At 55.3% G+C, this 15,853-nt stretch overlaps 2 protein-coding genes across 10 annotated transcripts in view; one reads left to right on the forward strand and one right to left on the reverse strand.

Moving 5' to 3' along the window:
* The window catches only part of LOC138758253 (integrin alpha-X-like), a 77,301-nt gene extending 67,777 nt beyond the window's left edge, over positions 1-9,524 (forward strand). For 2 of the 9 annotated variants that reach the window (XM_069926896.1, XM_069926901.1), the window contains 6 exons: positions 4,805-4,912; positions 5,195-5,275; positions 5,616-5,729; positions 6,239-6,343; positions 7,676-7,786; positions 8,361-9,524. In XM_069926896.1, the coding sequence (XP_069782997.1) occupies positions 4,805-4,912; positions 5,195-5,275; positions 5,616-5,729; positions 6,239-6,343; positions 7,676-7,786; positions 8,361-8,441 (600 nt within the window). In that variant the 3' untranslated portion in view covers positions 8,442-9,524. Of the gene's footprint in view, positions 1-4,804; positions 4,913-5,194; positions 5,276-5,615; positions 5,730-6,238; positions 6,344-7,675; positions 7,787-8,360 lie in introns of those variants that run through there. The other 7 variants (XM_069926897.1, XM_069926899.1, XM_069926898.1 and 4 more) reach the window with 7 other exon arrangements.
* Positions 9,461-15,853, reverse strand: part of LOC138758265 (vitamin K epoxide reductase complex subunit 1-like protein 1) — a 10,744-nt gene continuing 4,351 nt past the window's right edge. The window contains exons 2-3 of the mRNA XM_069926949.1: positions 11,391-11,500; positions 9,461-10,706 (exon numbers count right to left, since the gene is read on the reverse strand). Of these exons, the coding sequence (XP_069783050.1) occupies positions 10,483-10,706; positions 11,391-11,500 (334 nt within the window). The 3' untranslated portion in view covers positions 9,461-10,482. The remainder of the gene's footprint in view (positions 10,707-11,390; positions 11,501-15,853) is intronic.

Below are 15,853 nucleotides of genomic sequence, written 5' to 3' on the forward strand. Positions count from 1 at the left end.
CACGCCCCTTTAAGGGCAGCAGGAGCTCAGTCACCTGGTGCATTGTGATATCATAATCACTGCCCTCTGACGATGCCATTTCCCCATGGCTGCCTCACCACGTGGCGATACAAGCGGGGCCGGTTCACCATGAGGATGTGCGCTGCCACACAACCCCCACCAGAACCAGCTACGCGTCCTGTTGCTTTGGCAGCTGGCCCCGGCACTTGGGTGCGACCATCTGCACCGGCTGTGATAAGTCCAAATGAGCAGCTTTTAAGCAGTTCACAGTAAACAGTTCTTCCCTGCCCCCCACATCTAAAGTAAAAGTCCCCCACCTGACCGCCGGAGAACCTTGTATGGCCCTTCGTATGGGCGCTGCAGTGGGGCCCACTGTGGTCCTCTCTGGATGAACACAAATTACGCCACATTCCGATCTTTCATTTGATGGGATGGTCGGGTGCCATGGTGTGATGGGGCAGCGGGGTTAGGTTGCCCAGTCATTTATGGATGTCTGCGAGCCACTCACCTTCATTGTGCGTCGTCTCGGCCTCTGAGCCGAAGAATTTGCCTGGCAGGGAGAGTGGCGCGCCATAAACCATTTCTGCTGATGAGGCTTGCAGGTCCTCCTTGGGCGCCGTCTGATCCTAAGGCAACTTGTCCACCCAGTCGGGACCGGAAAGTCTTGCCATCAGGTGTCAGTGGAACCTCTCTACCAACCCGTTAGACTGTGAGTGGTAGGCCATGGTGTGGTGCAGTGTTGCCCCTAAAAACCTTGCTGCGACCATAGTGCGGAGGTAAATTGGGCCCCTCTGTCGCTCGGGATGTGAGCCGGCACACCGAAACGAGCAATCCACTGGCTGACCAGGGCTCTAGCACAGGTCTCCGCTGACGCCTCACCTACCGGGATGGCTTCTGGCCACCTGGTTGCTCTGTCCACTACGGTAAACAGGTACCGCGACTCCCTGTACACCAGCAAGGGGCCCACGACATCCACATGGATATGCTGGAACCTCCGCGTTGTCGAGCCGAAATGTTGAACGGTCCTACGTGTGCCTGTGGACTTTAGACGTCTGGCATCTGATGCAGTTGCGGGTTAGCGCTGCCACCTTCTTCTTGAGGCCATGCCAGACAAATTGCTATGCCACCATATGCATGTTAGGTTTTACTGAGGGGTGGGCGAGATCGTGGATAGAGCTGATGACCCAAGCCTCCACTCCTGTGAGACTACTGGGCGCGGTGAGACGGTGGAGGTGTTGCAGAGGAATGGCTGGGTGGAGTCAGGAAGCTGGATATCCTCGAGCTGAAGACCTGAGATGGCGGTCCGGAGAGCTTGAGTTTCAGCGTTGTGCTGCTGGGCCTGAACTAGTTGCGCGTAGTCAAGGCCAGGAGCTAGCGTGCTGATGGCCAGGCGGGAGAGCGCATCTGCGACTACATTGTCCTTGCCCACCCAGTGCCGGATGCCTGTAGAGAATTCGGACATGTAGGACAGGTGGTGCTGTTGCCTGGCTGACCACAGGTCCTTGGCCATAGCCAGTGCTTGGGTGAGGGGCTTGTGATCGGTAAAAATGGTGAAAGTTCTGCCCTCCAAGAAGTATCGGAAGTGGCGGATGGCCAGGTACAGCGCCAGGAGCTCCCGGTCAAATGCACTGTATTTAAGCTCCGACAGCCGTAACTGCTTACAAAAAGGCCAGCGGTCACCACTGCCCATCCAGCCACTGTTCCAGTACTCCCCCGACTGCCGTGGCGGAAGCGTTGACCGAGAGCGCTGTGTGTGCTTTCGGGCGCGGGTGCACCAACAAAGTTGCCTCTGTGAGGGCCTGTTTTGTTTCAGCGAAGGCCTTGTCCTCCTCCTCCGACCAGGCCAGGGTCTTCTCTTTCGTCACGATCAGCGCGAAAAGAGGGCGCATGATGCAGGCAGCATTGGGGATGAATCTATGGTAAAAATTTACCATTTCCACTCATTCCTGCAGGCCCTTGAGGGAGGAGGATTTGGGAAAATGCTGGACAGCTGCCACTTTCTCCGGTGCCGGTGCTGCCCCAAACGCTGAGATGGTGTGCCCCAGGAACTGCAATGTCTGTTTCCCAAACTGGCATTTGGCCTTGTTGACCATGAGGCTGAATTCTGCCAGCCGGGTGAACAGGGTATGGAAATGGGCCTTCTGCTCTTTACAGCTGAGGCTGGCTACGTCTAGGCTGCGTTTTTCAACTAGAACGGCATCTGGAGGAATTCGAACAAGCCAAAAGGGGTGATGATGGCAGTCTTTCCAATGTCATCGGGGTGGACCGGGATCTGGTGGTATCCGCACACCAGATTGACCTTTGAAAAGAACTGCGCGCCGTGGAGGTTGGTCATGAAGTCCTGGATATGGGGGAATCGGGTACCTGTCTGGAGTCATGGCATCATTTAGACGTCTGTAGTCTCCGCAGGGCCTCCAACCCCCTGATGACCTCGGGACCATGTGCAGTGGCGCCACCCAAGCGCTGTCAGAGCGCCGAATGATGCCCAGCTCCTGGAGCCTGGAGAATTCTGCCTGTTTTAGCTTCTCCAGTGGCAGCTGCCTGGCTCTCCCATGCAGCGGTGGGCCTTTCATGGAAGCGTGGCTCCAGGCTGGCAGGGAACTCACTGAGGATCTCAGCGAACTTGTCTGTGGCGGTGGCTACGATAGCGATTTTGGGTCTGTTGTCGTCTGCCGTGCCCAGGCATACCGAGTGAAAGGTGCAGGCGTTGAGCAGCCTCCTGCCCCTCATGTCCACCAGCAGACCGTGAGCCCTTAGGAAGTCAGCCCCTAACAGCGCGGTGCCCACCGAGGCCAGGACGAATCTCCAAATGAACTTTTCATCCGCAATCTGTATCTGTGCCCTACGGGTGCCATAGGTCTTGATTGTGGAACCATTGGCAGCCCGCAGGGTTGGACCGGGGGTCCAGGTTCAAGTTTCCAACGCTGTAGTGCAGAGGGCACTCAGCTTGGCCCCCTTGTTCACCAGGAACCGGTGGCCCATGGACTTGTCAGTGATGTAAAGAAGACTGTTCACGTGGCCAACTGTGGCAGCCATCAACGGCGGTTGGCCTGGCCGTACCCCTGGAAGTCATAGGACTGGCTGGAAGTCGCAGGGCTGGTGGCACTTGCGGGCTTTCACTCCCCAGCGCTGTTGATAAAAGCACCATTTTGACTGGGTTTCCTCCGGCTTGTGTTTGGGGGTATCCTGCGGATGGCAAGGCTCTGGCTTGGAGACTTGGCTGAAGGCTGCCTCGTTCTCCTGTTTTGCGCGCCAGAGGGCATCCGCCCGGGCTGCGGCCTAGCGGGGGTCGGAAAAGTCGGACAGATGGAGCCGGATATCTTTTAGCATCTGTTCAAGGAATATCTGGTGGAAAACATGGTTCATGATCCTCCACCGGGGCCAGCATTTCATCCATGAGGGCTGAGGGGCTGCGATCCCCTAACCCATCCAGGTATAAGAGCCTGGAAGCACGCTGCTGGGGAGTGAAGTCAAACTTCCCCAGGAGTAGAGTTTTGAAGGCGATATACTTGCCCACTGCTGGTGGCTGGTGAATGATGTTGTCCACCCTCGCCGCCATGTCCTGGTCCAGTGCGCCACAACGTGGTAAAATTTTGTGGCATCGGCTGAGATGTTGCAGAGGTGGAATTGAGTCTCCGCCTGCCCGAACCACGCCCGTGGGCGATGGGGCCAGAAGGCGGTGGGGGGGGGTGGGGAGTTTGAGGGCTACTGCGTTTACCTCGGCTGCGTCCATCACTCACTGGAACAAGATAGACATCTGGGCCCATTGAGGTAACCACTGTGGTGCTTGCAGGAGCTGAAGGAAATCACTGCTACCACAACGAAGGTTGTTGATGACTTTTTATTCATATTCAGGACGTCCCTTTAAGGGCAGCATGAGCTCAGTCACCTGGTGCATTGTGACATCATAATCGCTGCCCAAGCCACGCGCTGGAAGGGATCCTGGAGTCAGAGAGAAACCTCTGATAATGCCATTTCCGCATGGCTGCCCCGCCATGAGAATGTGCACCGCCACAAACGTTTAATTCTATGATCAGAGCTGGGTTCAAGGTGAGAAGCAAACTTTGCGAATATCTGCTCTGGGTCATTTTTCTCCCCCTCTGTAAGCTCCCAGCTGTTAAATAAGTCACGGCCTCGTCCCCTGTCCAGAGAAGTATATAACTGACCTTCTCCTCTGCTGTTGCATTTTTTAAATAGCTTTTGAATGCTAAATTGCACATCTGCTGAAGCTTTTTAAACAATTCAACAATGTCTTCAGCCTCTCAGTCCATCACTGGGTAAACTGCTACTGCTCCAGCCAATTTTTTTCATTAATGTTTTTTCTCTTCTTTCCCTTCAGTGACTTAAAATCAATTGTATGGCTTTATTCTTGTTCTCTTCTACCGCTGCCACCATGTTATGTCTCTGTGTTGCTTGGGAAGCTTCTTCAATAACTTAGAGATGCAAGATTCAAATAACAGAAGAGACTTTACTTACTGATGTCTTTCATCATCTCAGGACACTGTTCATACATACATATATATACGGCCCACAGTGGTGCACTACAGTTACTACAGTGACGAGGGTGTATTCTTGCATAGTTACAAATTAGTTCACATTATCCTGACTATATAACAAATGCCAAGCAATACACCCTCAGAACCAAACATGGCGACTAGGCCCCAAGGGTATTTCCATGGCAATGTGGACCCTGGCAACTGAACACAGCAAAGCCACCTCATAACCGGCTGTGGTGTGAGTTGCCATGGCAATGCCGCCCCCCCCCCCCCCCCCCCCAGTAACTGGCCTCCCCTCCCTCCGGCAGGTAGAGAACATCGGACAGCGAAATCTTCAAGTGCAGGTCATCTTTCTCGTGCCCGTGGTGATCCGGCCCGGTCTGAGTTGGGACGGGGTGCAACTCAACGCCTCATGGGTGAGGGGAAAGGGGAGGAGGGGGGTGGAGGAAGAAAGGGAGGGAGGGAAAGGAAGAAGGGGAAGCGGAGGGAGGGGAGGGGTGGAAGGAGATGGAGTAGAGAGAGGGGAGGAGGGAGGGAGAAGGGAGAAAGGGGGAAGTAGAGGGGAGGGAGAGTTGGGGGGAGAGGGAAGGGGGACAGAGGAGGAGAGGGGGAGAAAGGGGGACAGAGGAGGAGAGGGGGAGGAGGGAGAGGGGAGGGCAGGGAAGTGAGGACATCCCTTCACCCCCTCTGCCCCCCAGGACAGACCAATATCGTGCCATCGGCTGAAGCTCCCACAGACGCTGAACCCAAGCCAGATCCGCGCCCTCAACCTGTCCAAGGTACCTCACCCCCTCTTCCACTGCCCTCTGTCCCTCTCTCCCCCTCTCCCTCATTCTCCTCCACAACTGTGGTGAACAGTGCAGGGATTCCTGAATTTGAACCCCTTCACTGCCCCACCTTCCACTATCCGTCCCCTACCTCTCCCCTACTCCTCTCTCGCCCCTCTTCCTCCTCTACCCTCTCTCTTCCTGCTCTCTTCATCCCCTCTCTTCCTCCCCTCTCCAACTCTATCACCCGCTCTCTCTCCACTCTCTCTCCCCCCCACCCCCTTTCTCCATCTCTCTTTCTCACACCTCCCCACCCACCACCTCTCACTCATGCCCCTCTCTCCACTGGCAGAGTTACAACGTGTCCACCACTGCGGTGTTCATCTGCACCATCCAACTCCTGAGGTACAAGGAACAGCCAACGTTCAATATCACTGGGAAAATCGTCTGGAAAAATCCAGGAACGGTGAGGAGGGAGGGATGGGACGGTGCGGAGGGAGGGAGGGGACGGTGAGGAGGGAGGGAGGGGACGGTGCGGAGGGAGGGAGGGGACGGTGCGGAGGGAGGGAGGGGACGGTGAGGAGGGAGGGAGGGAGGGGACGGTGAGGAGGGAGGGAGGGGACGGTGAGGAGGGAGGGAGGGGACGGTGAGGAGGGAGGGAGGGGACAGTGAGGAGGGAGGGAGGGGACAGTGGAAGGAGACTGAGCAGGGAGGTAGGGGACAGTGAGGAGGGAGGGAGGGGATGGTGAGGAGGGAGGAAGGGGACAGTGGAAAGAGACAGTGAGCAGGGAGGGAGGGGACAGTGAGGAGGGAGGGGAGGGATGGGGCGGTGAAGGGGGAGGAAGGGGGCGGTGAAGAGGGAGGGGACAGTGAGAAGGGAGGAAGGGGAGGGTGAGGTTGGGGGGAGGGGACGGTGAGCAGGGAGGGAAGCATCTCCATGGGGTGATTTGATGGATCATTTTTATCCTGCAACAGGTTGAACCGCAAGAATTTGAGTTGGTGACACATTCTGCTGTCGATTACAATAATAAAAAGTACATCCACGTGTCACAGGCAACAAATCGGTTCAAAAAGGCACAGGTGAAACTGAAACAGAGCAGGGGGTTACAGAGACATGGAGGGGTGTAGGGGACCGGAGGTAGTTACAGAGACAGGGAGGGATGTAGTGGGCCGGGGGGGGTTACAGAGACAGGAAGGGGGCAAAGGGGACTGGAGGGGCTTACAGAGACAGGGAGGGATGTAGTGGGCCGGGGGGGGGGGTGGGTTACAGAGACAGGGAGGGGTATTAGGGGACCAGAGGGGGTTACAGAGATAGGAAGGGGACGAAGGAGACTGGAGGGGCATACAGAGACAGGGAGAGATTTAGGAGACTGGAGGTGGTTACAGAGGAAGGAGGGGTGCAGGGGACCGGAGGGGGTTACAGAGACAGAAAGGGAGTGAAGGAAATTGGAGGAGCTTACAGAGACAGGGAGGAGTGGAGGGGACCAGTGGGGGTTACAGAGACAGGGAGGGGACCGGTGAGGGTTACAGAGACAGGGAGGGGACCGGTGGGGGTTACAGAGACAGGGAGGGGTGAAGGGGACCGGAGGGGGTTACAGAGACAGGAAGGGCGCAAAGGAGACTGGAGGAGCTTACAGAGGCAGAGAGAGGTTTAGGAGACCGGAGGTAGTTACAGAGACAGGGAGGGATGTAGTGGGCTGGGGTGGTGGGGGGCAGTTACAGAGACAGGGAGGGGGTGAAGGGGACTGGAGGGGTATGCAGAGACAGGGAGAGGTTTAGGAGACTGGAGGTGGTTACAGAGGAAGGAGGGGTGCAGGGGACCGGAGGGGGTTACAGAGACAGGATGGGGTGTAGGGGACCGACGGGAGTTACTTAGAGAGGGAGGGGAGTGGGGGACCAAAGGGGGTTACACAGACAGGGAGGGGTGTAGGGGACCACAGTGGGTTACAGAGAAAGGGAGGGGTGTAGGGGACTGGAGGAGTTTACAGAGACAGGGAGGGGAGTAGGGGTCCGGAGGGGGGGTTCAGAGACAGGGAGGGGTGTAGGGGACTGGAGGAGTTTACAGAGACAGGGAGGGGAGTAGGGGACCGGAGGGGGGGTTCAGAGACAGGGAGGGTTGTAGGGGACCGGAGAGGGTTACAGAGACAGGGAGGAGTGTAGGGGACCGGAGAGGGTTACAGAGACAGGGAGGGGTGTAGGGGACTGGAGAGGGTTACGGAGACCAGAGAGGGTTATGGAGACAGGGAGTGGTGTAGGGGACCGGAGAGGGTTACAGAGACAGGGTGGGGGCGAAGCGGACTGGAAGGGGTTACAGAGATGGGGAGGGGTGCAGGGGACTGGAGTGGGGTTTTTTTCCTGTTGTGGAAAGAGATGGGTCTCCTGCCCCATCTGATGCGGAGTCTTCCTATGCAGGTCACCACCATGGTGGAGCTGGTGTTGGAGGTCAATCTTCTGCCAATTATTGTGGGCAGTACAGTGGGTGGGTTCCTGCTGCTGCTCATCATCGCCGGCATCCTTTTCAAGGTGAGGACCAGGAGGATGGTGCTGCATGATTGGTCAGCTCTCACCTCGGCTCTGAGTCTGGGAGACACAACCGCAGTGCCCCCCTGTAGGACAGCAGGGGGATCTGTCGCACCGCCCGCCAGACAGGAGGGGGAGCTGCAGTACCCTAGGAGGGGTGGGAGGAGGAAACTGTAGCCCCCCACGTAGGACAGGAGGGTGCATCGCTGGGCCCCCTTCAGGGCTGGAGGGGGAACAATAGCATCACCCAGAGGATGGGAGTTAACACCACAGCATCCCCTGCAGGACAAGGGGGGGAGGTGGCGAGGGGGGACTGCAGCGCCACCTGGAGAATGGGTGGGGGAAACCACAGCGCCCTCTTCAGGATGCAAGAGTTGGTCTGCAATGCCCTCTTCAAGACGGGTGGGGGAACCGCAGTGCCTCCTGCAGAAAGGGATGGGCAGACTACACCGTTTCTTGCTGGATGGGATGGGCGGACCGCAGTGCCCCCTGCAGAAACAGAAAGGCGGGCTGCAGCGCCTCCTACAAGAAGGGAGAGGGAACGATGGAAGATTAATCCCTTTCCATCCCACCACAGGTCGGTTTCTTCAAGAGGGGCTTCAAGGAGAAGCTGGAGGAAGCCGTGGATGAGGGCGAAGGCCCAGCTGAAGCTACCTGACCTGTCCCGCCAAACACCTCTCATCCCGGGACATCACGCCTGCTGTTGTATGTGGACCAGGGAGCTGGGCCGAGGCCTATCTGCACAAAACACACTCCCTCCCACCGTTCTCCCTCCCTTCAATCACCCTCATTCCACTCCAGCCTCCCTCACATTCCTCCCCTCCCTCCTTCCCCTTCCACTCATCCCCTCTCCCACCTCCCCTTCTGCTGTCTCTCCCCTACACCCCTCCCTCATCCCACTTACTCCCTCCTCCAAGCCTCCGCCACCATCTTTGCTTCCTTCCCCTCTGTCCACCACTCCATCCATCACCCCTCCAACCCTTCTTCTTTCTACTCCACCCTCTCTCTACTCCCCTTCATCCTTCTATCCCTCCTCTTCATCCTTCCATCCCTCTTCTTCACCCCTCCTACCCCTCTCCACCTCCTTTCTACCACCCTGCTCCCCTCTTCCCCTCTCCTTCCTCCACCCCTCCCTCTTGCCTTTCCTGAACCCCTTGCCCACCACCTCCTTCCCTCATCCTTTCTCTACCCTCTGTCCCTCACCCCTCTCCCTCCTCAGCCTTCCCTTATGACCCTCCTCCTTCCCTCAACCCCTTCTCCCCACCTCCATCAATGCATGACTCACCATTTCTCTTCATCACTCCACCCCCCCACCCTCCTCTCCACCTCCCCACTCTCCTGCCCTCCTCCTGTCTCCCCCTTTCTCCCTCCCTCCTCTCCACCTGCCCCTGTCCATTTCTCCCTCCTCTCCTGCCCTGCCCCTCCCTCCCTCCTCTCCACCTCCTCTCCTCCCTGCCCTTTCCTCTCCTCCTCCCCTGCCCCTCCCTCCCTCCTCTCCTCCTCCCTGCCCCTTCCTCCCTCCTTCTCCCCTCCCCCCCTCCACCTCCCTCACCGCTCTCCTTCCCTGTTGGAAGATCTCCCCTCTGGTCAAAGTGTGTCCCCTTCCGTACCCAGTTCACCACCCCACCCCCACCGCGGGATGAGCGGGGAGACGAAGAAAGGTAGCGGGAGAGACGGTTCTGTATAAATGTGCATTTAATTTGCAGCGATTCCATAAAATGTTTATTTGGCACAGACAGAATGTTCAAACCAACATTATTTTCAGGAGGGAGGGGGTGGAGAGGGAAGGGGGAGGGGTGGAGAGGGAAGGGGGCGAGGGAAGGAGAGGTGGGGAAGGGAGGGAGGAGAAGGAAGAAGGGAGGGATGGTTGGAGAGAGGGAGGGATGGAGGCAGGAGGAGGTGGAGAGAGGGAGGGAGGGGCTGGGTGTTGAGGGCGAGTGCTGGGCAGGGGGATTGGTGGGGGAGGGGAAACACCTCTATCCGTCTCTCACCCTCTGCTCTGATTCACCCCCTCAAAATGAGAGGAGGTGGCTGCAGCACCCCCTACAGGAAGGGGGAGGCTGCAGTGCCTCCTACAGGCAGGGAGGAGGTGCTGCAGCGCCCACGACAGGCAGGGAGGGAGAAGGTAACTGCAGTATCCCTCCAAGTTGTGGCGGTGGGGGAACTACAGAGCCCCCTACAGGCAGGGAAGATGCCTTACAGAACTGGAGAGGTACTGCATCGCCACCTCCAGGACAGGAGGGTCTTCAATGCCACCTCAGGAACTGGAAGGACAGCAACAACTCCACTTCAGGGAAGGGACAGGGAACTGCAGCAGGGCTATCTCTAGGACAGAACGAGACAGCTGCAGCACTAGCTGCGGGACAGGAGGGGAAACTGCAGCGGAGCTGTTTCCAGGACAGGAGGGACTGCACCATCACCTCCAGGACAGGAGGGGGAACTGCAGCAGGGCAACCACATGTAGAAGAGATGGGGCTGCAGGGCTATCTCTAGCCTGGGAGGGGGATCTGCAGCAGGGTTGTGTCCAGGAGGAGAACTGCAGTGCCACTTTGAGGACTGGAGGTGGTACGACAGCACCCCTCGTGGATAGGGGGGGGGGGGGAAAATGGCAACAAGAGCCTCGGATAGGCGAGATGGGGGTAGAACATGCTCCGGTCAGCCACCCACCTCCGTCCACCCGTTCCCTCCCTCCACTCCGGTCACTCTGGCTTGTCCTTCCCCTGCCTCCCGCTGGAGCGAAGATGCACCCTCCATCGGTAGTTAAGGATGAAGAGCAGGAAGTTGAGGATGTAGGTTGTGACGCAGACGAGGCAGAAGTCGTGGAGGGCGAAGACCAGGATGTAAGCAAGATAGACGGAGCCAACCAGCGACATGACTGAGGTGGCAAGGAGAACCATCGACGCAGCAGCGCTCTGCATCTGACCTGCAGATGGGAAGCCATTACCCTTCTCGTCGGATCCATCTCTCCATCCTGTCCCTCTCTCTCAGAGGGATATATGTACACTGACCAGGGACTCTCCATTCCCATCTCTCAGGGTGTATCTGTACACTGACCAGTGCCTCTCCGTCCCCCCCTCTCTCAGGGGGATATCTGTACACTGATTGGTGTCTTTCCGTCCCCATCTCTCAGGGGTGTATCTGTACACTGACTGGGGTCTTTGTGTCTGTACACTGACTGAGGTCTTTCGGTCCCCCTCTCTCAGGGGGATATCTGTACACTGACCAGGGTCTCTACAACCCCCTCTCTCAGGGGGATATCTGTACACTGACCAGTGTCGCTCCTTCCCTCTCTCTCTCTCTCCCCCCTTTCCCCATCTCTCTTTCTCTTTTCACTCTCTCTCTCTCTCCAACTCTCTTTCTGCCCTCTCTCTGGCTCTCTCCCCTTCCCTCTCTCTCCCCCCCTCACTTCACCTCCCTTTCAGTCTCGCTTTCTTTCTCTCTCCACCCTCTCACCTCCTTATCTCCCTCTCCACCCTCAGTCTCTCTATCCCCCTCTTTCTCACTATCTCTCCCCTCTTTCCCCCTCTCTCTCTGTCTGTCTCCGCCCTCTGTCTCTCTCTACCCGGCCCCCCTCCCCAACCCTGGTCGAGCCCCCACCCTGACCTACCAAGCAGAAGCTGGAGAAGGTAGAAGAAGAGGCCAAACACGCTGTTGGGCAGGTTCAGGATGCTGTCGTGCCCCAAGACTCCTGCTAGCAGCCCAAATCCACGCCCCCACCTGCAAAGGAACAAACAGTGAATGAACAATCCTCGGATGGATTTACGCTTCCCACCTCGCCCTCCCATCCCCCCACCACTCCCCGCCTCCAGCCCCCACCATGAAGGTCTCTGTGTCTCGGGGTGAGAGTGCCAGGTGAACTAGTGAAAGGGTAGCCAGGTTCGGCATTTACATCTTGGAGCATCAGAGAGTGAGGGAAGATTTGAGGGGAGTAGACAGAGTAAATGTAGGTTGGATTTTCATTTTGGAAGGACAATCCAAGGTTGGACATCCGTGGTGAATGGTTGGGATCCGGGGATACAGATATATTCCCTGAAAGTGGTGTCTCAGGTGGGACAGGGTTGTAAGATCACAAGAGAAGCAGGCCATTTGGCCCATCGGGTCTACACCGTGAAACCTCCCTGAGCTAAACTGTTCCAAGTACCGGCCTTGTCCCCATATCCCACGATACCCCGACTCATTAGATACCTATAATTTTCCCCTTTACATTCCCCAATGATCCAGCCTCCACAGCTGCATTAGCAATAAATTCCACAAATCCACGACCCTCTGGGCTAAAGAAATTTCTCCTCATCTCTGTTCTAAATTAGTACTTTTTAATTCCAAGACTGTGCCACCTTGTCCTGGAATCATCCAATGGGGAAACATCTTATTTCCATCCACTCTGTCCAATCCATTCACTATTCAAAATGTTTTTTTGAGATCCCCTCTATAGTCTAATGAATAGAGTCCAAGAGCTGCTAAGTGATCCTCATATGTTATTCTTCTCATTCCCGGAATCATTCTGGTAAACCTCCGTACCCTCACCAACCTTGCTCTATCGTTTCTAAGATATGGGGCCCAAAACTGCACACAGTCTCCAAGTGAGGTCTCCCCAGTGCCCCATAGAGTCTCATCAACCCCTCTTTACCCTTCTACACTATTCCCCTTTGAAACGAATACCAACATAGCATTCGCCTTCTTTACTGCCGATCCAACCTGACGATCAACTTTCAGGATATCCTGCACGAGGACCCCCCCCAAATCCCTTTGTAGGTCTGAGGTTGGAATTTTCTCCCCATCCAAATAATAATCTGCCTGTACATTTCTCCACATCATATCTCATCTGCCATTTCTTCGCCCATTCTCCTAAACTGTCCAAGTCTCTCTGCAAGCTTTCGATTTCTTCTGCACTTCGTACTCTACCACCTACCTTGGTGTCATCTGCAAATTTGGCCACAAAACCATTTAATCCACAATCTAAATCATCGATATACATTGTAAAAAGAAGCGGCTCCAACACCGACCCCCTGCGGAACACCACTAGTAACCGGCCGCCAACTTGTAGCGTGAATAAAAGCTCTCACGACTGAAGGGAGAACAAACGCTTTGATTGGCTCATAACTATGGGTAGAGTTTCGCAGTCACCTTCAGAAGGGTCCTGGGTTTAGGCGGGAAACCAGGGAAATATGTGGGCAGATGAGAGTGAAGCCAAGAGGCGGGGCCAGCCATCAGTACAACACCCTACCAGTGAATCTCAGTTCACTTCATTCACCCCTTCCTGTAGAATTTAGGGTCTGTGACAGAGAACATGGGTACAGAAACAAGTGGTTTAAAAAAATATATAGTTATTTACAAATTTAAGCGGTCCAGGGGTCTGGAGATCCTGGTGGAGTGCCTTAGCTCTGGGGGGCCTTGGACTCCTTGGGTCTCCTGGTCCCCTTGTGAGGGAGGAGAGGTGGGCTAGGTCTCCAGCTCGACGATGGAGGGTGGTGCACTTTCCTCCTGAACCGGATCCCCCGAGGCCTTGGCTGGGGGTGGCAAGAATGAGCTCCGTGGCTCACAGGGCACCTGAGGCAACGAACCCTCTATTCCAGTGGGTGCCAGGTCCCTGATGGAGACGGTGTCCTCCCTGCCATCCAGGTACTCCACATAGGCGAATGTTGGATTGGCATAGAGCAGTTTCACCCTCTCCACCAGGGGGTCGGTCTTGCTTCTCCTCATGTGCTTCCTAAGAAGGACTGGACTAGGAGTGGTGAGCCAGATTGTGAGTGTAATTCCCGATGCTGACCTTCTTTCGAAAGTGAATAGGAGCTCATGAGTAGCGTTGGTTGCTATACATAGTATGGACCGGATGGAGTGGAGTACCATGGGGAGGATATCCTGCCAGCGCGAGGTTGGAAGACCTTTTGACTTTAGGGCCAGATTGACAGCCATTCAGACCGTGGTGGTCTCCTTTCAACCTTCCTATTCCCCCGGGGGGTTGTAGCTAGTAATCCTGCTGGACGCGATGCCCCTCACCGGCAGAAAGTGACTTAACTCGTCACCCATAAAGGATGAGCCCTGGTTGCTATGAGTATAGCTGTGATACCTGGACAGGGTGAAAATGGAGTCTAGGGCTTTCATATCTGACGAGGTGGACGTGTCTGGGCATGGAATGGCAAACGGGAAGCGGGAGTACTCATCAGTGACAGAGAGGAAGAAGGTGTTCCCATTCGTGGAGGGGAGAGATCCCATAAAATCGATGCTGAGCCATTCAAAAGGCCGGGATGACTCAATCAGGTGCATCTCTGTGGGCCGATTGAAGTGCTGCTTGCACTCCGCACAGACTTGGCAAGACCTGATCATTTCCCTGACGTCTTCCATGGAGTAAGGCAGATTGTACGCCTTGACAAAATGATCCATGCGGGTGACCCCTGGATGGCAAAGCTCATTGTGCAGAGACACAGCTTCCTCTGGATAAGGCATCTGGAGGGTTATTAAGGGCTCCTGGCTGATAGCCAAAGTCATAATTGTAGGTGGAGAGTTCAACCCTCCACCCAGCAATCTTGTCATTCTTGATTTTGCCCCTCTTGACATTATTGAACATGAATGCGACAGAGGGCAGGTCAGTGAGGAGTGTAAATCTACCAGCCAGGTAGTGTCTCCAGTGCCTTGTGGCTTCTACAATGGTTTGAGCCTCCTTTTCCACCGATGGGTTCCGGAGCTCGTGGCCTTGTAATTTCTGTGAAGAAAATGCAACCGACCTGCCCTCCTGGTTGAGGGTAGCGGCCAGGGCTACGTCCGAAGTGTCTCTTTTCACTTGGAAAAGTACATTCTCTTCCACCGCTTGCATGGCAGCTTTCACAATGTGGTTCCGGAGGTAGTTGAAAGCCGTTTGGGCTTCTGCCGAGAGGGGGAATTTAGTGGCTTTTAAGAGAGGGTGAACCTTATCAGTGCTTTGAGGGATCCACTGTGCATAATATGAGAAAAACCCCAGGCATCTCCTCAAAGCCTTTGTGGTCCTGGGAATGGTGAGCTATAACAGGGGGTGCATCCTATCGGATGATGCCATTCTCCACCACGTAGCCAAGGATAGCCAGACATTTAGTCTTGAGGTTCAGGGCTTTCACCGCGTGGAGAAAACTCTGGAGTTGGCATCATGGTCTTCCAAGGTGTGGCCACAGATGGTGACATTATCGAGGTAGGGGAAGGTAGCCTTCAACCCATACTCATTCACCATTCTGTCCATCTGCCTCTGGAAGATAGAAACCCCATTAGTAATACCGAAAGGGACACTCTGGAATTGATAGAGATGACCATTTGTTTCAAATGCCATATGTGGACGGTCCAGAACAGATTGGCAGCGGTGATAGGCAGCTTTCAGGTCGATGGGTCAAATAGACCCAATACTGCGCGATATCATTCATCATATCCGAAATACGAGGGAGGGGGTATGTGTCCAGGAGTGTGTACCAATTAATAGTTTGGCTATAGTCAATTACATGCCTGGACTTGCTAGGTTCGATGATACCTTCTTCCAGCAGACGTTGAGTCTCCAACTTTATAAATTCTCAGTCTGCTGCACTGTACCTCCTTCTCTTAGTAGCAATGGGCTTGGAATCTGAGGACAGATTCGGGAAGAGAGGAGGGGGGGTCGATATTTAGTGTGGAGAGGCTGCATGTGGGTTCTGGTTTTAGGGGCCTTCTGTTCTGAACTGTTACAGGGAGGAGGGGACCAGAATACTCCAAGGTCATGCTTTTAAGGTGACACAGGAAGTCCAGACCCAACAACACCGGAGCACACAATTCATTAAGAATATACAAGCGAAATTTACAGAACTCCCTTCCTTCAAACGACAAGTGATGCTATACAATGTTGTTGTACCTGAGTAGAATGCGAATGAGACGTAAGAAATATGTGGTCATTAGAAGGATACATCTTCAGGTTGTATTTTTGCACAGTCCGTGAGTTTATGAAGCTTTCAGTAGAACCTGTGTCAATTAGGCATTTAGTGGAATCTCCATTTACCTTCACGGTCACTATGGAGTTGGTGAGCTGGTGAGGTCTGTCCTGGTCCAGAACCCTGGAGACTCCATACTCCTCAGTCGAGT

Source organism: Narcine bancroftii, chromosome 3, assembly GCF_036971445.1.
Source record: "Narcine bancroftii isolate sNarBan1 chromosome 3, sNarBan1.hap1, whole genome shotgun sequence".
Lineage (NCBI taxonomy): Eukaryota > Metazoa > Chordata > Chondrichthyes > Torpediniformes > Narcinidae > Narcine > Narcine bancroftii.